Source organism: Zeus faber (genome assembly GCF_960531495.2).
Source record: "Zeus faber genome assembly, chromosome: 2".
In the NCBI taxonomy this organism is placed as follows: Eukaryota; Metazoa; Chordata; class Actinopteri; order Zeiformes; family Zeidae; genus Zeus; species Zeus faber.
In genome coordinates, this window is record NC_137189.1 from 23,437,247 (window position 1) to 23,457,844 (window position 20,598).

The 20,598-nt window shown below is 43.7% G+C and overlaps 1 protein-coding gene across 1 annotated transcript; it reads left to right on the forward strand.

The window, feature by feature from the left end:
• Positions 1-6,054: 6,054 nt before the first annotated feature.
• On the forward strand, positions 6,055-12,947 carry gja1b (gap junction protein alpha 1b). Its single transcript, XM_080024112.1, has 2 exons — positions 6,055-6,136; positions 9,621-12,947. The coding sequence occupies exon 2, from the start codon at positions 9,637-9,639 to the stop codon at positions 10,804-10,806; it is 1,170 nt and encodes a 389-aa protein (XP_079880238.1). The 5' UTR covers positions 6,055-6,136; positions 9,621-9,636; the 3' UTR covers positions 10,807-12,947.
• The last annotated feature ends 7,651 nt before the right edge of the window (positions 12,948-20,598 follow it).

The window sequence follows — 20,598 nt, forward strand, 5'->3', positions numbered from 1 at the left end:
CTCTCTCTCTCTCTCTCTCCCTCTCTCTCTCTCTGCCCCCCCCCCCCCTCTAGTGGAGCCTGTACGTCATGACGTATGCAAAACGTCCGCCACACACAGTATATATATATTATCAAATATTCTCAGTGAGTTTTTAGGATTCATGCAGAAAAATAAGCAATGGACATGACAGCTCGACTGAAAATGATGCTTTATAAAAATTATGTATCTATATATACACCGTCTAAATATGAGATATATCATTATATCATCTGTGTGTGTTTGTGTGTGTGTGTGTGTGTGTGTGTGTGTGTATATATATATATATATATATATATATATATATATATATATATATATATATATATATATATACATACACACACACACAGTATATATAATTTATTCGTATATATTGTATTCTAGCTGGAGTATGCTTTTGAGAGAGCAATGAAGGTCAAATGGCTCGTTTGAAAAGCCTGACGTGTGAACATCTCTAGTCTTCGCAGCACATTTCTCTCTTTATCGTTATTGTTGTCATTTGTGGCAAGACCTGCAGCTCACTTGTCCCGTGTCCATTGCTTCTCTACTAGTCTAATCTACTCAGTAACCTACTGTTTTTATTAACAATCCTGATCTATCAAGATCAACATGAGGATTGTTGTGTTTTATTTGTGTGCCCTGGTGATTGCATGTATCAGGAGATGCTGGTGGTCGGTCCTTGGCTGTGTTGTGTTACGTTGTGTTGCTTGGCAACATGTGACAACGTGGCGTTTGTTGTTGCTGTGTTACTGAACTGATGTTGTTTTGCTGTTTCCCCTTGTTTTGTTGCTGTTGTTGTGTTTATGACGCCCTGTTGTTTTTATGTAAATGTCATCACCTTATAGGTTATAAAACATCTCCCCAAAGGACCAAGGGCGTAAATTTGGTTTGAGAAGTATAAGAAGAAGTATAATATATACAGTATAAACTATATATTTTTAATATAAATATATAAAAAAATATAAACCATATACACAAACAATATAGAAATATGTCAAACATCAAACTTAGAGAATAAAAGATGATAGCAACGCAACACGATTGTGCCGGATCTCTGGAGTGTAGGGCGGGGCAGTTTGCACGGCTTTGACAGGGTGATCTGAATAAGGAAGGCTTTGAACGAATTAGGCTGCCACAGACTTAATCCGGTTTGATCACCATGAGTGGAAGTAGCACTGCCAGTGTGACCCGGAACAGAGTTGTGGAAAGAGGAGCTTCCGACCCACTTGGGCTTTTAAGTTTCCTTCGGGTTTCTATCGACATGTAATGGGTCACAAATCTACCACCGACTGCTCCTCTACAACTACAGCTAGTCTCACTCGCCTCCCGATTAAAGGGGGTATTCCAGCTTTCTGGAAAGGTGTTTTATAATTACACACATTTTGACTTGGGTAAGACAGACATAAAACATGTAACTTATAATACCAATTTCATCCATGCGTGTCCAGTACCGAGATAGCGATGAGTTGCATGCTAACTGTGGCAGCTCCACCCAAGGGTGCAGGTGGGTCCAGCTGGCCTAGCTCCTGCAAAATTAGATAAGGGAAATACTGTACATCTTCCAGCATCTCAAAAAGGTGACTTACAGTATTTAAATGATACATCTTGCATCTTTATGAGGACTATGTGTACATACAATGTATAGTAACGATAGCACTTGTAGCAAGTGGAATGCCAAAATATGCTATAGTATGGTATAATATGATATAATATAATATTTGTAAAGCTGTATAATAAAACCAAAACCAACTGTAATTATTATACTGTAAATAGTATCTGAAGATACTAGTATAGTAGGGATAATAATAATAATAATGACATTATAATAACAGTATGAATGGTAATATAATAATAATAATAATAATAATAATAATAATAATAATAATAATAATAATGGAAAGTGTTAGTACTGCTTATAATAATCTACAATTATAACTCCAAAAATATAAATAATTGATCTGAAGGGACTGTGTGGATGTCACGTCCGACCGATGCTGGGTCACAAAGGATCGTCCTAAACGCTAAAGGGAGGGGTTCTCTAGGACGGGGTTGCTCTTCGTCTTCATCCTCCTCTCTGCCCAAGCTCAAGCCCAACAACAGAGCTTGCCTTCCTCACCGGCTTGTCGAGCCAGTTGGCATCGCCAGCCTTGATGCCACCTCGCCGGCAAAGAGAATGCACTGGCTACCACCGCCCAGTAGAACATCTGCAGAGCATCTGGAGCTGAACAGCCTGCCCTGTCCTTTCCTGCAGAGGGCATCCCTGTTGTGTGTCCAGTCCACTTTACCGTTTATCTGCAGCCACCGGAACCTGTAGGTGTCAACCATTTCTACCTCCTCCTCCTCCTGAATGGAAACAGAGATCATGCAGGCTTCCTGATCCATCTGAAGTCCACCAACAGCTCCTTCGTCTTCCCTGCTGTGGTGGTGGGGTCATGGAGGCAGGGGGAGACTTATCTTGACCCTATCCAGATGGGGAGGATGCTGCTCTGCTGTGGGCGTGGAGCCAGGACACACCAGCAGCGACCACCCTAACCACCACACAGACCAACCTGGTCCGGTCCCGATGATGACCACTTCCCTTCCCTTCTGCAGGCGTCTACCTGCGGCGCTCTGCACCAGCAAAATAGACTCTCAAACTGTCAACTTTAACATGGCATAGTAGAAGAAGAAGAAGAACAATCTTTAATCGTCACACAGCACAACACACTACAACACATGCACGCACACACACACACACACATGCACATGCTTTGGATGGTGGCCGGTGAAATGAGGCCTCTGTGTTTAATCCATCCTGGCCTGTCCTTCTTCCGGGGGCACAGCCAGGAGCAGCATTCGTGGACGCGCCCGGGGACCTGGTACCAAGTGTCCATTGCTGGTCAAGTATTGTCGCACATTAACCTATGATTTGTCATATTATATTATTAATGTTGCCCACTCGGCATCCACTGTAGCCTGGTCACTCTGGATGGGGGAATCCTCCTTCTGTGTCCCATTCTCAAGGTTTCTTCCTTTTTTTACCCCCTTAAGGGGGTTTTCTAGGAGTTTTTCCTTGCCTGGATGGGGTTAAGACTATGGGATGCTGTTGCTTTTTCTACGTGAACCGTGGGTTTGTGAAGCCCTTTGAGACGAAGTAGTGCGATTAAAGGCTTTCTAAATAAACTTGACTTGACTAAGACGGTTGTTGACTCATACATAGACGGAGCTCTTCAGGACCTCTGTATTCCTCGTCGCCGTCCTCTGTGATGCAGCCGCCGATGGAGGAGTCGTCAGAGGACACCTGCAGGCCCGTTTGGCAGTTGAAGCGGAAGTCAGAGGTGATCTAGAGCTCGGGTCTTGGTCTTCCTGCATCGCTGTGAGCGTCTCCGCCAACAGGAAGTGCTGGATGGGCTGGGCTCAGTGCCTACTGGCCACAGGTGGGAAACACACGGTATATATAATAGAATAATAATAAATAATGATAATGAAGTAAATACTATAGGTCATAAAGGGAAGGAATTCGTTTTTATTTAATGTATTCTGTAGACTTAACAAAAGGACTATTTTAAAAATTGGTTAATTCCAATGGTTATTATCAATACCTTTAAAATATGAAAATATGAATTCCAGAACTATTGCTATTTTATTATTATTATTTTCTATTGAACAAAACCATACAAACAAGAAGAAATGAACTCGCACGTATGTGATTTAGGGCAAAATTACATCAGTTGTAAAAAATGAAGAAAAATAATAGCCTTGTCTATTGGCGCTCTCTACTGGATGGAGTCTAGGAAGCAATGAAGCGCTGTGGCAGCTGAGGCATCATTCCTAGCTCTTCTCCTCTTCCATCACAAGTGTTGCTTTTTTGAGCCCCCAGAACAGATTCAAGTTTTGAATAAAACTCAGCCCTTTTGAAATGCATGTTGTGGAAAGCCATGAACTTCTCTATTGCTCTGTCCACTGATGTGGAGGACCACTGATAATTGATTGAATCGTCAGTTGGGCAAGGCTGTCAAGCAATTAAACAAAGTCCTGTTTTAACAGTTATGACTGCTTACTTCAGGTATCATTAGTCACCACATGAACAAGGATTTCTATCAATCCTTGTGTTATCAGACAATATCTGGGGCATTTCTTCATTTATTTCACTGACCACTGCATCACGGAAACAGCATTGCGGTGTGGTGATGGTGTGGTTTGAGTAGCCACACCTTTCCTAGGTCTAGGTAATTGGGGCCCAGGATCTGAGTGGCTGCATACAGTACCTGTTGCTCGTTGTTTGGTCTAACGGGCAACAGGTAAAACCCCCATCCTCACACACACTCAGGAGAGGAGCCCTTGTCATGACACATGTCCCAACTGTTCCTGTTATTTCAACTAGCCCACCCATCTACAATAAACTGGTGTGTTTACATTCCCGTCATCTGTGTCTGTGTGCCAGAGGTCCCTGAAAACGCCACTTTGGGTGGCGTGTGGCAGGCGACACCGTCACAAGCACCTTACCTCCAATGTCTCTAATAGCTGAGTCTCCCACGATAAGAGCGGACGCCTCGCTCGCTTGGTCCAATTGGTGTCCATGGTTTAGTCCTTTGACTGGATGAGCTTTTTTGAGAGTTCTCCCTCTGGGCGTGCCATCATCTGTCCTTCGTTCTCACTTGAGCATCTGGTCAACAGAACTCTCTGTTTCCAATTCATGCTGTTTTTTCTAATGGTTTAAACCTGTTCTGTAGGGTTGGCCTTCGTGCCGTTCCACGCTGGACAACCCGTCCAGCGTGGAATATATAAACGATTTCCTCGATTGTCTTTCCACTCGTAGTGGTGAGAAAAATGGGCCGAATATCAAAAGAAATTGTTGGGACGTGAGGTGGTCCTCTGTATATTTTCTTTCATATAACAGGTCTCTGTGTCTTTGCGTGTGTGCGTGTGTGCGTGTGTGCGTGTGTGTGTGTGCGTGTGTGCGTGTGTGTGTGTGTGTTGCAACACGTGGTGATGTCAGTGCATGCATATTCCTGCCGCTAGGAGACGCCGTTGTTTCAAGCATGAATATACAAGCGTTGCAGGTCGTAATGCTTGCGATCAGCCGTCAAAGACGTTTTGGTTTTTTTTTAGGTTGTTTTTTTTGGAGTTGTTATTGAGCACAGCTATCACTGGGTCCACCGACACCTGAAAGCCTAACTTCTATGAGAAGTGATAAGAGATATTCAAATTGATGGGTCGATGTTAGATTTGGCTCTTCACCTCAGATAGTATGAAGCCATTATTGTTATTATTCTAATCATTATTATTATTATTATTATTATTATTGTTATTATTATTATTATTATTATTATTATTATCCTCCTGGGGCAGGCGGGAGGTTCGGAGGCTCCGTGATTTAGACCTATATTCCCTCGTTCATTTACACAAATGTGGGATCAATTGGGATGAATGGTGGTGAACCGGGACCTTCATCCATCGATTCGTTCGTTGTTGCTTAATTCTTCTTTGAGTCAACGCTGAACATTAGCTTTCAAAATTCACTTTACATCGATTACTCTTGAAGTGAAATAAATAAACGAATAAACATTATAAAATAAAAACATTAATAATAATAGGAATAATAATAATAGCAATAATGATAATAATAATAATAATAATAGTAATAACAATATATTATTATTATTATTATTATTATTATTATTATTATTATTATTATTATTATTATTATTATTATATATGTGCATATACATATATGTATATGTACAGATACATAAAATAATGTATATATATATAAACATACATATATGTATACATGTACGCACACACACACTGAGGAGGAGGTAAAGAGGTCTTTAACGCTCGACGCCCGGATCACGTGACTCCAGACCTCCAAACTTCTCCCCGTCGCCCTCCCCCCGCTCCCCCTCCAGTCTCCAGTACGTGGACTGTTATAAGCGGGGGGAGTCTGACAAGTCCCACTCAGTTTCCCTCCGCGGTCCCGACCAAAAACTCTGGATTGTCCAAGAGGGAGAGGAGCCGAAGAGACCTGACTGACTGTCCGGAGGAGAGACGGAGGAAGCCCCCCCACCCCACCCCCCCCCGCCGCCGGCAGGACTCCCTTCTCACTCCCACTCCCTCTAAACCCCCTCCCCAGGTAGGCAGCACCAGACACCCGCTCCGAGGAACTCTTTTCTCCCTTTTCTTTCCCCTTGCTCTTTGTCCTGCTGCCCAAAAGGAAGAAGCCGCCCGGGACTCTCCTGCGCCCTCCGAAGAGGATGCCATCGTCGAACATGATATGATCGACCACGTTTCTAAAGCAATAATTCCTCCCTTCATCCATCCGTTCCTTCCCTTTCTATCCCTGTCTCCTCAATCTGCTTCTCTCCCGTGGTGTCCCTTTCTAACTCAGTGATTCCCATTTCCAACTTCCCTTTTCCTTTGTGTTAATCCCTTTTTGTTTTTGTCAACAGTGACCGAGGAACATTAAAGTGGTAATCCATAAGATTTATTTTATTGTTGTTGTATCTAATCTTCATCGCACATAATAAGAAACAGCCATTCAATGTATTTGCATTCTGTATGTGCTCCTCTATATGCTTTTTTCCCCCCCGCTTGCTGGTGGCGGGGTCCACTCCCGGCAATAAGGAGCACATGCAGCCGTGGCGAACTTGATAAACCGGCGTAGCTCGTTGGGGTCCCTAATCTGTAGATATGGATGAACATTCACCAAAACAAAACAAACTTTAAAACAAAGTTTTAAATGTAATCCCGGGACTTGTGGACGTAATCCGCCCGGCACAGCGGTCTTATGGATTTCCCACTTTAACTTGGGGGTTTATTGAGCATGCCCTGAAAGCAACATGTGAATGGGCACAGGAGCTGAGTGACACAGTGGGGGTGGGGTGGGGATGGGGGGGGGGGGGTCTGCAAAGTTGAACGCGCCTGGATAAATGCATGCTCCATCGCTTTCGCGGGAACCTAAATCGAGCGCCGTTCGGGCGGCTGGATTTGTATTTCTTTGAAGAAAAGCAGCTCGTCCCCTCACAGTGACTTCAAACCGTGTCGGAAAGAAGGCCCGTGGGTTCTCGGTAACCCAATGATATGGTACCACTTGATGCCCACCCGTAAAAAAGAGACGACAAATGAGCCCCGTTTCTTTTTTAATTGAATTTTTTATTTTCTTTTTTTTAAGAACCGCTAGATAATTTTCCCCCCTTTGCAAAAAAGGGCAAAACTTTCCGTCTGCGACAACACCGCCCGCGCTATGTGAGACGGTTGCTTCGAAGGGCACAGTCGGGCCAGTAGTTTATTGTTTCCCAATACCGCCTTCCAGCCGCGGGGGGTGCCGAAAAAAAAAAAAAAATGGGGCCACCGGCTCACTGGAGTAGAAACAGGCGCGGAGGAGAAGGTGTACCAGAATCTTTCTTTGTGGGAGAAGGGGATTTAGGTCAAAGTTCGGATTTGGGATGGACCGTGGGTCAGTAGATCCGTTTTGCCCCATTTTAACGACGACTCTCGACATGTGACTGTTTCTCGACGGCTTCGCTCACAATGGGCATGTTTTGCGGTGGTACACCCTCAGACGGTGTGTGTAGTTTATTTTAAGATTTATAAGGGCGCGTGCTGGCGGTTTCAGAGCCTGTGTGTCACAGACCGGAGGATCTTTATGTCCCCATGGCTTGACGTGGACGGTGATCTTTCTGTGTCTGTACTGTACTTACTTCATTTGACACATTTACAGAAAGTGGGGGCAACAACCTTGGAGTACGTGGTGGCACGCTGGTACTTTCCTTCCCTTGTTTTTCTTCAATCAGTGGACGGTCACTAGTGTGTGTCGCTCCCCAAAGGGGCCGCTGATGTGCGCCACGCCAAGGCGGAGGGAATGGGCAAAAGCGTTCGCAAAGGTCACCTGAGTTGAAAAAGAAATGCGATGTCACGGCAACGAATCCCCTTCGGACACAAAAGAGGGAGAATCTCTCGAGTGCCCTGAGAAACAGGTGTCTTTTGGTTGTCGGCCACAATTCGTCTTTGATTTTTAAACATTTCTTTCAATTAAAAGTCACATTGAGGGGAAGATGCGTGGCCTAACTGCCTATCTCACAGCCACGCATTCTCCCCAAAGTGCTGAGAATCACTAAACAACAAATCTTGGACCCGATTCAACTCTCCCGAGTTTCCCACTGAATGCATTTTTAGGGCATATAATCGACGCCCCGTGGTGGATTTTCTTTAAGTGAGCCTATTCTTAACGGTCGGCAGTGCCACAGTCAATAAATCTTACACAGTTTGCTAAACCCTTCTTTTTAAAACGGCCGTTCACTCGACATAATGGAGGCCCCGCTTGGAATTAAAGTGGCAAAAAGTCAGTCTTGGAAATAGGCAAGCTACGTCAGTATGATTGTTCATGGGATTCATGGCATGTAATTGTAAATACATTTTGGGTTGGAAGTGGTCTATAGAGTTGGTCTTACAGGGCGCTTTAATTCCCTGCAGTGTAGGAAAAACCACAAATATTCACAGATTTTTCCTTAAGTCCTCGTATTTATTAAAGCGGTATCCGTTTAAAGAACGGAATATCTGGTCGACTCGAATCGAAAATAGATAGATTGATAGAACCTGCTCGTGAATTTGAAAAGCCGCCTCGAGGGAAGCCGTCCAAGTCAGCGACTGTAATTGGAAACGAGCGAGGCCTCTTTTGCGCCAAGGGAGCGTTTTACTCTCCTTCTGGATGGTTTAGCACCGCACCAGGCCAAAATTACGCATTTAAACACGCACAAACACGGCATTTGATATCTTTAATTCTCCCTCCACTTCCCTTCGTTTCTGCATTCTTCTGTGTTTATTGGAGTAACAAACAATGGGTTGATGAAAACCAGCGCTTGAGCCGGGTTTTTATAGTCCCCGCTGATGAAAGGGAATTGAAAATGTTGGTGTAAAGTCAGTGTTTCTCGAAACATTCTTTTTCAGCATTTTTGTGCACACAGGAACGTTTCTTAACAGGCTCGAATGATGAGAATGATGAGACGGAGATTTTAAGCCAGACGTCAACTTGGCTCGACTTCTAGAAACACCGGCCATATCAAAGGCTTACCAGGTTGAATGTTTTCACGCTCCGGTCCGTGGTTCACCGCGAGACTATCACAACAGGAAACCTGCCCCCGTGTCCATCACTCGATGTCTTTCATCATACTGCGTCATGCGTAGCTAAAATAATTCTCTTTTGCCCCCACTTTCTTTTTGTAACGTGCACTCTCTAAACAGGTATCTTAAGCTCTTATGATTACTTCCAACTCAACATTTTTGTTTGAAAAGCTGGATAGACATCCGTAGGTCAAGGCTAAGGCATTCCAATGACTGTAATTCATTGCTATTGACGTCTTGGTAGTTTGGGCAGTGGTAGAAGAAGAATTATATTTGATTACTTGAGCTAGAAGCGGTCGCCACCTTAACCCCGCGATTTCCAGGGTAAGGGAACGCTGGGCTTCGCCAGCCTCAATTTCAACCAGAATTAGACAGAGCTATCGCTGTATAAGTGACATTTGGTCATAATTGGGTACACAATTCCAGAAAAAGACATGGAATATTGATTTGAGACACATAACACGTTTTTCTTTTGTCTTTCTGTCTTCTGTCTTCAGCTGACACTCCCTGAGGATGGGCGACTGGAGTGCGTTGGGTCGTCTACTGGACAAGGTCCAGGCCTACTCCACGGCTGGAGGAAAAGTCTGGCTCTCTGTCCTCTTCATATTCCGAATTCTAGTCTTGGGCACCGCTGTGGAGTCGGCCTGGGGCGACGAGCAGTCGGCCTTCAAGTGCAACACACAGCAGCCCGGTTGCGAGAATGTCTGCTACGACAAGTCCTTCCCCATATCCCACGTGCGTTTCTGGGTGCTGCAGATCATCTTTGTGTCCACACCGACGCTCCTGTACCTGGCCCATGTATTTTACCTAATGAGGAAGGAGCAGAAGCTCAACAGGAAGGAGGAGGAGCTCAAGGCCGTGCAGAATGACGGCGGCGACGTGGACATCCCGCTGAGGAAGATCGAGATGAAAAAGCTCAAGCACGGTCTGGAGGAGCACGGAAAGGTGAAGATGAAAGGTGCCCTGCTCCGGACCTACATTGTCAGCATCTTCTTCAAGTCCATTTTCGAGGTTGGCTTCCTGGTGATTCAGTGGTACATATACGGCTTCAGCCTGGCGGCAGTCTACACCTGTGAGCGGTCGCCCTGCCCCCATAGGGTGGACTGTTTCCTGTCCCGCCCCACGGAGAAAACGGTCTTCATCATTTTCATGCTGGTGGTCTCTCTGGTGTCCCTGCTCCTGAACGTCATCGAGCTCTTCTACGTGTTCTTCAAGAGGATCAAGGATCGCGTCAAGGGCAAGCAACCGCCCACGCTCTACCCTAGCGGCGGCACACTGAGCCCCACCCCTAAAGATTTGTCCACCACCAAGTACGCCTACTACAACGGCTGCTCCTCCCCGACGGCCCCGCTGTCGCCCATGTCCCCGCCGGGGTACAAGCTGGCCACCGGCGAGCGCGGGACGGGCTCGTGTCGCAACTACAACAAGCAAGCCACCGAGCAGAACTGGGCCAATTACTCGACGGAGCAGAACCGACTGGGTCAGAACGGCGGAGGCAGCACTATTTCAAACTCCCACGCGCAGGCCTTCGAATTCCCCGACGACACCCAGGAGCACAAGAAACTGCCCTCGTCGACGGCAGCGCACGAGATGCAGCCGCTGGCGCTGATGGACCCCCGGCCGTGCAGCCGAGCCAGCAGCCGCATGAGCAGCAGAGTGCGGCCCGATGACTTAGACGTCTAGCCGCCGCTGCTCCGCTCTCCTCCCACCCCCGTCTCCTGTTCCTCTGATTAATGGAGCGAACCAGGAAGTTGTTTTTTTGGGGGTGGGGGATGTGAGGGAGGCGTTCAGATAAAGAGGCAGGGCTAACTTTAATCACTGTGTTCCACCTAGAGACTTGTAGTCCATCAAAGAGACATTTAAACAAATGTTACTTAACACTGTCGGAGGCACTACAAAATGACGTTACTGACACCATTTAGGGGAGATAACCCAGCTTTAATAAAACGACTAGTAAAGGTGTGAAAGTCCTTCTAACAGTTATTGCTCCCCATTCTTTTGTATAATCTAGTTTGAGGAAAAGTGTTTGAATTTCCATATATACATGTAGACATAAAGGTGGGCACATGCATTGCACACACACACACACACACACACACACACACAAGCACACACAATCTCACAACATTCCATCTGAGAAATATTGCCTTTCAACATTCGCCAGAGGCATCTCTCTTCATTGTGTTACAGGGTGGTTTTGATAGACCTGTTGGCATTGGCATTGAGCCGTTCTTGTGCTTGTGTCACAGAGCTGGATTTGATCAGCGCATTCATAGTTTCCTCCGAATTCCATTTCCAACAAAATTGTCTGATCCCGTCATTTTTTCCATTCATTATCACACTTGAAATTGTAGCTTGTTACAAGAATGGAAGGTGTTTGTTAATGATTCTACCAGTGCCATTGTACAGACAAAAGAGCAATTTCAAATTGAATACTATCCTTCTCAATATATTCCGGGCTTTGTATAAAAAACAGGGCTGTAAAATTACAAAATGCTCAAAATCAACGTCTTGATTCTTTATTTATTGCTTGGTATGTGCAGGATATCCACCACTAAGAGGAAAATTTGACTACTATTCAGGTTTTGTTATGAACCCAGAAAAAGATGTCACAGAAAAGATGTCAATTCCCCCCTCCCCAAATAACTGCATATTTATTGACAGCAGAAAATTATCAAGATAAATGAATCAATGAGAAGGTTCAACTTTTTGTCGGTTAACGTTGACTGTTGATTCCTGAAAAACTTTGAATTTGTCTGTGGTGTTGGTTTTATGTTTTTAATTTTTTAATTTTTTAAATTTTTCTTTTTTTTGTGGGTTGGTGTCTGTATTTTGTAGAGGTGACGGGGTTATGTCATGGAGGGTGTGGTGTGCGTGTGTTGTGGTGGTGGGGTGGGATGTCGTGAAGTCGACTGCTTCAGGACTGCCGTTGCATCAGTTACAAAAAAAAAAAAAAAATCGGCTTTTATCTTTCCCAGAAACATTTTTTTCTTAATTGTTTTATGTTATTTTTCATTTTGAATGCGGAAAAAAAAAAAAAAAAAAGATTCTCTTTCCGTTCTCGGTTGGGCTGTAGGGGGAAGCTGATAGAATGATTATTGATTATTTGTGTTGTTACCTATTTGGAGTGAATGGATTTTTTTCTTGTATCGTTTTTATTATTTTTCAAACTCGACTTAGTCATTGCTGCTTGAGAAATAGATATTTAGTACTGTAATTCAAGCTAACTGTGTCACAAAAATGTGAGTTTTTAGAAGACTGCTTTATAGATCTGGACTAATATTTAGTCATTTATTAAAAAAAATAAGGTATATGCCAATGTAGCTCCACAACTACCAAACAATAGTAGATTGAATCTCCATTTGGAAATTTTTTATATTTTATTTTATATTTTTTTTCCAATTTTGCATCATAGTATGTCGGTACTTACAATTTTCATGGATTTTTATTTTCAGCTACAATGGCCTTTTGCACTGAGACCTTGATGTTAGGGTTGTGATATGATGCAAAAAAAAGTGTTTCCTGATATGCAAGTCGCTAATTTATTTTTTTTTATTTTTTTCAACCTGGAATTCACCCACAGAGCATTCATTTCAAACATTTTAACGACTAGTTTCACTGTTATTAAAAGGGCTATAATGACAAATATCTACCACACAAAAAGTGAGAGGGGAGGGGAGCGTGCAGTTGGTCAGATTACGCATTCCGTGAGAATCCACTGTTGTACAGTGCATAAGTGCATGATAGCAATAAAACAAAACAAAAAGTCAATTAATATTATCTGTGAAAAGCTATTTTAACCAATAAAGTTTTTTCTTTCTTAATGTAGTCATTGATTCATTTCATTTCAGATACAATCATTGTTTATGGTCAGTGGGGTTTTTGGGTTTGTGGGGCCTGAGGGGATGAAGAACACCAATGGCTCGAGTGGTCTCTATTTAACACACATTTGAATGAGTACAAAAATCAACATAATAATAAATACAGCGTAAATAGATAATAAAACAGTGGTAAAATCACTGACTTATTAATAGAGTATATGGAGCCTGTCCATTTAATCCTATTATCCAAGTTGAAGCCAGTTTGGGTTGAACTTTGTGTTCTGTAGGTAAAATTTCACTGCCACTATCACTACATTCTGGTATAAGTTCACATCCCCAAAATTGAAAATAAAGCACTGTATTGATTCCTCATCTTTTAAACTTTGAAACTGAGACATGCATTTAATGAGCCAATGCAGCAGTTTGGACAGGTACATGAAAGTGTTTAATATTTGGTCCATGACCTATAATGCCACAAATGCCACAATTCAAGATTTAAGATTCAAGATTCAAGAGGTTATTTGTCACATACATATACATACGGTCACAGTGACTAATAGTCTAACTTTGGGGTTTATTTTTCAGACTTGCTTTCTAAGAGGAAAAAGAGGCCACTGCAACATATACTGTATAGCTGAAGCATAAGGTGTTGCAAGTACTTCCTGCAGCCATTGGTAAAATAGGTGCACAGGTCCGACAAAAAACATCAGACAAACATTTCACTGTAGTTCACAGAAAGGCATATGTTACTGTATACCCTGGCCATGGTCAGCAAGGCACTTACAGTAACATTAAATGTTTTTGATTTATGTGTGTGTGTGTGTGTGTGTGTGTGTGTGTGTGTGTGTGTGTGTGTGTGTGTGTGTGTGTGTGTGGGGGGGGGTCTTGAACCATTGGTGTACAGTATTTCAGGGTTCCAATTGTTTGATGCTCAAGTGCTTGAAGATGGGTTAAATGCAGAGGACTAATTTCCCCACAGGCATTTATAGGGTATGATAACAATACTACTACTAATAATAATAGTAAATCAACTTTTTTAAACCCAGCACAAGATTCCGAGACTGTGGTAAGATTTATGTTGGATTGCATCATGCGCTTTAAATAGACCAAAAACCCTCTGCTTCAACTTGGCACTGCCTTATGACTATCACACAATCCATGACACAATCAGGAAGAAACAGCACGAAATGGAGATAAGGTTCTGTAATAATGCAGGGGTAGATCCTATGAATACCACAACGAGACAGTGATATTTCATAATGTGAAGGGACGCGGCACTTTCTCGTCTCTCCAAGTTTCCTATTTAACCTTTCCACAGCGCTAAATCAAACCATATGTCTGCAGTGCGTTTCAATGAGAAGCCCTGAGGTCCACATGTGGTTCAGGCTACAGCGAGTACAGGGAGGAAGAGAGAGCGAGCGAGCGAGAGAGAGCGCGAGAGAGAGAGAGAGATAGAGAGAGAGCGAGAGCGAGCAGAATACAGACACAGAAGAGGGGCGGTCCAACTTTGAACCATGGCTAATTCAGCCCCCAGTTTAATTTAACAAGTTTTTATTAGGAGGCTGTTAGTACAAGGACCACCGCTGAAAATGTTGGCCTTGTCTTCCCTTAAGTAAAGTAACTTCTGCAGAACCTCACACAATACGTGACCCTTGCGGTCTGTGCGGAGAGCTACCAGAGTGGGAGTTTAGTTTAGCCTAAGCCATGGTTTGTTTTGTGCCTGCTCGAGCTATACTGCAGAAGCTCATTTATCCAATGGTCGTCGGTGTCGTTGACTGGCCGTGCCTCCAGTTATTTGTTCCCTTTGTGTTTCTATGTGTTTCCCTCTTCCCTTGGGTCTCCAGTCTTCCTCTGTATGTCTGTATGTCTGTATGTCTGTGTGTATAGCCCCTTTCCCACTTGCATTGCAAGCTATAAATCCACTGGCAATGTTATTGGCGTCATGTGGGGAAAGGAGCCGGCGTCGATGTACCATAAAAGTAAATTTCCCCACTCTCGGCCAAGTATCATTTCCGGGAAAATGTCAGTACGGCTGTGAATGGATGTGTGTGGGAATGGAAGCAGTAACATTGCTGGGACAAGCACGTAGAGTAGGGGTGGAGTCCGAATCCGAATACCAGAAAAGCACAAATTGTGTTTCTAAGGAATATTTATTTTGTACAAATATTATGTTAAAACAGTGATAATCACTGGGTTATCCCAGTGATTACCTGGGAACTATGTGTGATCGGAGCTTATATTGGCACAGGCGTGGCTTTCCGTCCGCTCTCCCAGCTCCCTGCTCCACTGACACACCTGCAGGCAATTGGCACCTCATCTCCGCTACAGCTCTTAAACCCTGGTTCTTCACTCACTCTTCGCCAGATTGTTTCACCTCTGTGGTACTACACGCTGAGGCAAACCAAATCTGAAGTTGTTCTTGTCATATTTTTCGCAAATGCAAAACCTGTCTCCCCATGTCCCAGGAGCTTTCTGCCTGCCTGCCTGCCGTCGCTTCACCACCAGCTATGCACCTCCATTCCCTGCCTTCCCTTCTGCTGCAACTGGATCCCTTTCCCATACTCCACCTCAAAGCCAGACCCGTTCACAAATAGGCCTTTTCCTTTTCCCACATCCCTGAGTCTGTGTCCCGTGTTTGGGTCCCACCCATGTTCATAACAGTTGGGGAGACTGAAGTGGTCGGTTGACCACAACATGGATGAATATACATGAAGCCTGCTCCTGAATCAATGCAAGTGGTTTATTTAAATTCTGTCAGGAACAACTGCATGAATATCCAACGTTATATAATCACAGCATGACCCATAACCATAAAAACTATTATATATACCTGGTCCTCAGTCAGAAACATCTGATTAAAATCTCCTTACGTCTGTACCTGTTACTTTAAACCACATAGGTAAGAATCCACTAGTTCCATTAACATGAAGCCATAATGTTTTGAATTAAAATTTGATGATAGACATAATCTTTTGTTTTGCAACAGCCATTGCCTACTAACCGACCGACAAAGCTATCAGAAAAGGGGAAAGAAAGCTGGTTTGGTTAACTAGTTTGCTCAGAAAAAGGAGCTCCATTGTCATCAGACAGCCAGAATTCACACTACTTGTGGAACAGGTAGGACCTTGGGGAAAGTGAAGTGCAGATAAATGGGCGTCTGGCATCCTCCAAGGTAAATCCTTACGAAAAAAACACGTCAGATTTCCCCCTTGAGGTGTCAGGCCCAGCAAAGTGGTCTGAGCAGAACTTCATCCAAAAGGTTAAGACCGATTGGTAAGGTTCAGGGCATAACGTTGACCAACTACCTGTGCTGTTTGTCAGGTAACAAACTGTAAAAGGACTCTGGGTCCCTTGACCTCTTTGGAGCCCAAAGGGTGTTTTGGAGTCATGTCAGTGACTCAGGTCAGAGCCAAGGCATGACTGACACAGAGAGTGGCCATTGGCAATACTGTATAGGATACAGTTTCTCCATTTGGGAAAGAGTCAGTAGACTTTTCCTAGTGTACTGTAGGCACAAGAGGCAATGGAGATGAGTCGCAGTCTCAGTATCTGCAGAAACTCAAGGGTCTACCTAAACCCATGAGTTTTCAGTGGGGAAACCGCTGAAGCCCTATTTTGCTGGATCCCCCGCTCCCACACTTTACCTTATTGAACAGCCAAACTCAACAAAAGAGCTTTGTCATATAGACTCATCTGAGATCTTAGACGATGCATGTTTTGTGGCCAAACACAAGACTTTCCCTGTGTTTTTTTTCTATACTGGGATGAAATCAAAATGTACAATAGGTAAATTGAAGAGGTGGGCCAGAGACCCTGTGAGGACGAACAATGTTTTTTCAGACTGGGCCCCCTTTGACTTCCCATTACAGGAGGGGGTTCGATTCCCACCTGGGGCGCTGTTGGCACCGTGCTCCGGGCGGGTTATCTCCCAAATAGGAGCCTTTCTGTGTGGAGTTTGCATGTTCTCCCCGTGCTCACATGGGGTTTCCTCCACCTCACGTCAGTCAGGACCCCCACCAAAAACATGCACACATCATCACTAATCACCAGGTCCCCGGGCGCGTCCACGAATGCTGCCCACTGCTCCTGGCTGTGCCCCCGGAGGAAGGACAAGCCAGGATGGGTCAAAAGCAGAGGCCTCATTTCACCGGACACCATCCAAAGCGTGTGCGTGTATGTGTGTGTGTGCGTGCATGTGTTGTAGTGTGGTGTGCTGTGTGACGATTAAAGATTGTTGTTGTTGTTCTTCTTCTTCTACAGAGGCTAAACTTATATTTAGCTACACAAATGAGTGTTGGAGAGCGACGATAACAGCTTTACAGAAGGTTTACATCTGTTGCCGCCGGGTTATTCTGCTCTCAGACGTCGACAGACCTCAGTGTGCGACTAACATTTCTGGCCGCTCGCATAACCACATACTGACCACAGGGTTAGGGTGGTGCTAGGGCTTACATGGCAGATATGTGGGCATGTGTAATGTGTGTGTATGCACGCATGCGAGTGTGTTCCATTCTCAGTATACTTGCACGTCCACTGAACTGTTGTCTAAAGATGGCCTTCCCAACACCATAACTTTGTGACATCATTTAGAAAAACCAAAACCAGCTGGCACTGGTTTGGACGGCCACACGAGATGCCTCGTTGACGTCACACAGTACGTCGTTAAAAGGCCTTTACACAGTATATATCGAGTCCTAGAAGTCGGAAAAGTATGGTTTTATGAGGCCTGACAGCTTTCACTAACCACCTCCCCAAAAAGACTGATGCTGCCAAAAACAGATGGTGATTGATTGAGGACATTTTCACAAAAATTGTGATTTTCTATTTGCAGAGAAATGGATTTCATGGTTTGTGAACGTAGGTTTAGAGTTATGCTCAGAACAATAACGCTTCACTGTTACCCATTGGAATGTAGTAGAGATTCCTTAATCTGATCCGGCGGACATTTTCAAGAAGACAAAATGTGACCCACCGCAGCAAAACCCGTATTGTTGCGCATTTTGCACACATTGAAAAAACCTTTCTAGAAGGAAAATTAAATTTTTCCAGATTCGTGTTCCGTTTGTTTTTTTTGTTTTTTTTATCGCTCATATTTTCAAAACCGAGTTTGATTTATAAATAGTAGATACATTTTAAACCGTGGAGTTGAATATTCCTGTTAGATTACATGAAGAAACACAGTGCACTTACCGAGACACTGAACAGCGCTGAACAACGCCGATCGATCGTTTCCTTTAAAGCGACCGTCATTAACAAGTCATAGCTTTAAAAAATATTTGCTCGATTCACACAAGTGATGCCTTGTTTTGAAGCTCTGATTCTCCAGTTTCAAATAACGTGGAAAAAAAAAAAGTCAAAAGGCCCCAAAAGTACCTAAAATCTGCAGTGGGTCACAAATGATCTGTTTCACCCGGACATTAACGAATACACAGTTTCTGACAGTTATCAAGTTGAGGCAGTCATCTTGCTCGCAGCCACATAAAACACTGCTGCAGAGAATTTTCTTCTAGGCCATATTACCAGAAGCAAATCTAGTGATTGTGACAATTACATTCAAACAAATTGAATTTGTGGCCAAATATAGCTAGAACAAATGCTGGTGGGACAGGGAAGGGATGGGCCCCCTGAAAGGCGACGACACAAAGCACACTGGACAATTGTACAAACATTTCAGTTTGTAGTACATACTATGCCATTCCTCGTGATGCATGTTCATACCAGGGAGTGAGGGATTTCAAAAAAATTATAAACACAAAAACGCAATCTTTCGGGTCACCACGTGACTGAAACTCATTAGGGGTCTTTGTGTTTATGCGTGCGCACAGATATCTAGACACACTATCACATTTTCCAAATCTCCCCCTTCTCTGGGCTGGTCAAATGTTTATCTGGGCATGAGCAAAGGAAAAGCAAATGCTTCCTGAAAAAAAAAAAAGAAAAAAGAAATAAAGTAGTCAAAAAGATCCCAAATTATGTCCCAGGTTTCCCCTGTGGTTACAAATTGGATTCATCCCCCAAATCCCCTCTTTTTCCCCTTGGAACAATTCTTTCCATTGTAGGAGACAGAGGGCAAGATAGAGAGAGAGGGGGAGAGAGAGAGAGAGAGAGAGTGAGAAATTGGGATATATTCAGGCATGTTTAATCTACAGAAATAATTTGTCCCTAAATTTATGGACTGTAGCTGTGTTTACTACTAATTGGATATCTAAACTACTGACCTATAGCGTAGACTCAGCCTGTCCATAGAAAAGAACTCAACGCAGGCTCAAGCCAGTTTCAGACGACCCACGCCTGATATGTTCCTTAACTAGACTGGGTGTGTTTCGAAACACTTGGCCAAAAGGTGACGATGCTTTTGTTTTGAAGGGGCCATTGGTCATCCTAAATGAATGAATTGGTCAGCCAGAGGAGTAACAATGTCTAAAAGTTACTGACGGAGCTTTTCCACCGCATGGAACCCGCTCAACTCAACTCAACTTTAGCCGCTTTTTTTGGGTTTTCCATCGGGCAAAAGTTGTGGATAGTACCTGGGACCTGGTACTTGTTTTAGTAACGCCCCCATCGAGGTTCCAAGCGAGCCGGGGCGATACAATAAAGGTCATGTGAAAAAACTGCAGACTACTGTTTGGTCACAGACAATCGTCTCTGCGTCTTTGCCTCAATGCGTCATCATTGCGTGACACGGGAAAGAGAGTGACTGAGAAAAGGAATGAGAACGTCATCCCCACACAGGGTTTTTTTGTTTCATTCAATTAGGAAAAAAAAAAAAAAGACATCAACGATTATAAAAAAGAAACACACTGTTATTGGTTTTGTTCGGAGGAACAGGGACACACAGGGCCGCTCAGAGAGATCGATTGAGCCGAGAGATAGGAGGGCGGAGATTTTTTTTTTTATAAAGGTTAAAAAAACGGGCGTTATCGCCCTCGGGCTCTAAAAAAAAAAAGGATGCCAAGAAGTGTTCTATCTGCAGTGGGAAAACAAAACACCTGGTACCCAACTGAGTAGAGTCGGGTGGAGTTGAACCGGTTCCATGCGGTGGACAAGTGCCATAAGTAAGACAGATGTAAGATGCTGTTCTTGATGCTCGATGAGTCATTACATACACGCGATTCTTAGCCTGACAATTCAAGATTCAACGTCAATAGCTAACCTAATTCCTACCTAGCTAACTAACTGAAACTAACTGATTCCTAAAATGTAATGCAATTAGTGAATAGAATAATATAAATAAACTAAAAATAAAAATAAAATAAGACTCAAAAAGATAATACAACGTGGGGGTACAAAATAGAAGGGACTAGAGTTACGTATATGAGAAAGGCTATTTGTATACAGAGATATGTGCAGTAAAGTGCATGTGAATAAAGTGAGTATGGAGATATACAGTACAGTATATAACAGTACGACACAGCAATACAGCGTAGTATGCAGTAACCCAGAAGAGTTATTCTGTAACTTGCAGTACAGTATGCTACATACAGTACAGTAAGGCAGTGGGGCTTATGTGTGTGGCTCAGTGCTTTTTGTGAGGACCCCTGGTAAGTTCAGCATTGACGGTCCTTATGGCTTGCGGGAAGAAACTCCGCCTCAGTCTCTCTGTCCTTGCTGTGTGACTGCGGAGGAGCTTGCCTGACCGCAGCAGCTGGAACAG

Bases quoted from the DNA above. Each gene is read 5' to 3' on its own strand.
- gja1b (XM_080024112.1), top strand. From the start codon at position 9,637: ATGGGCGACTGGAGTGCGTTGGGTCGTCTACTGGACAAGGTCCAGGCC.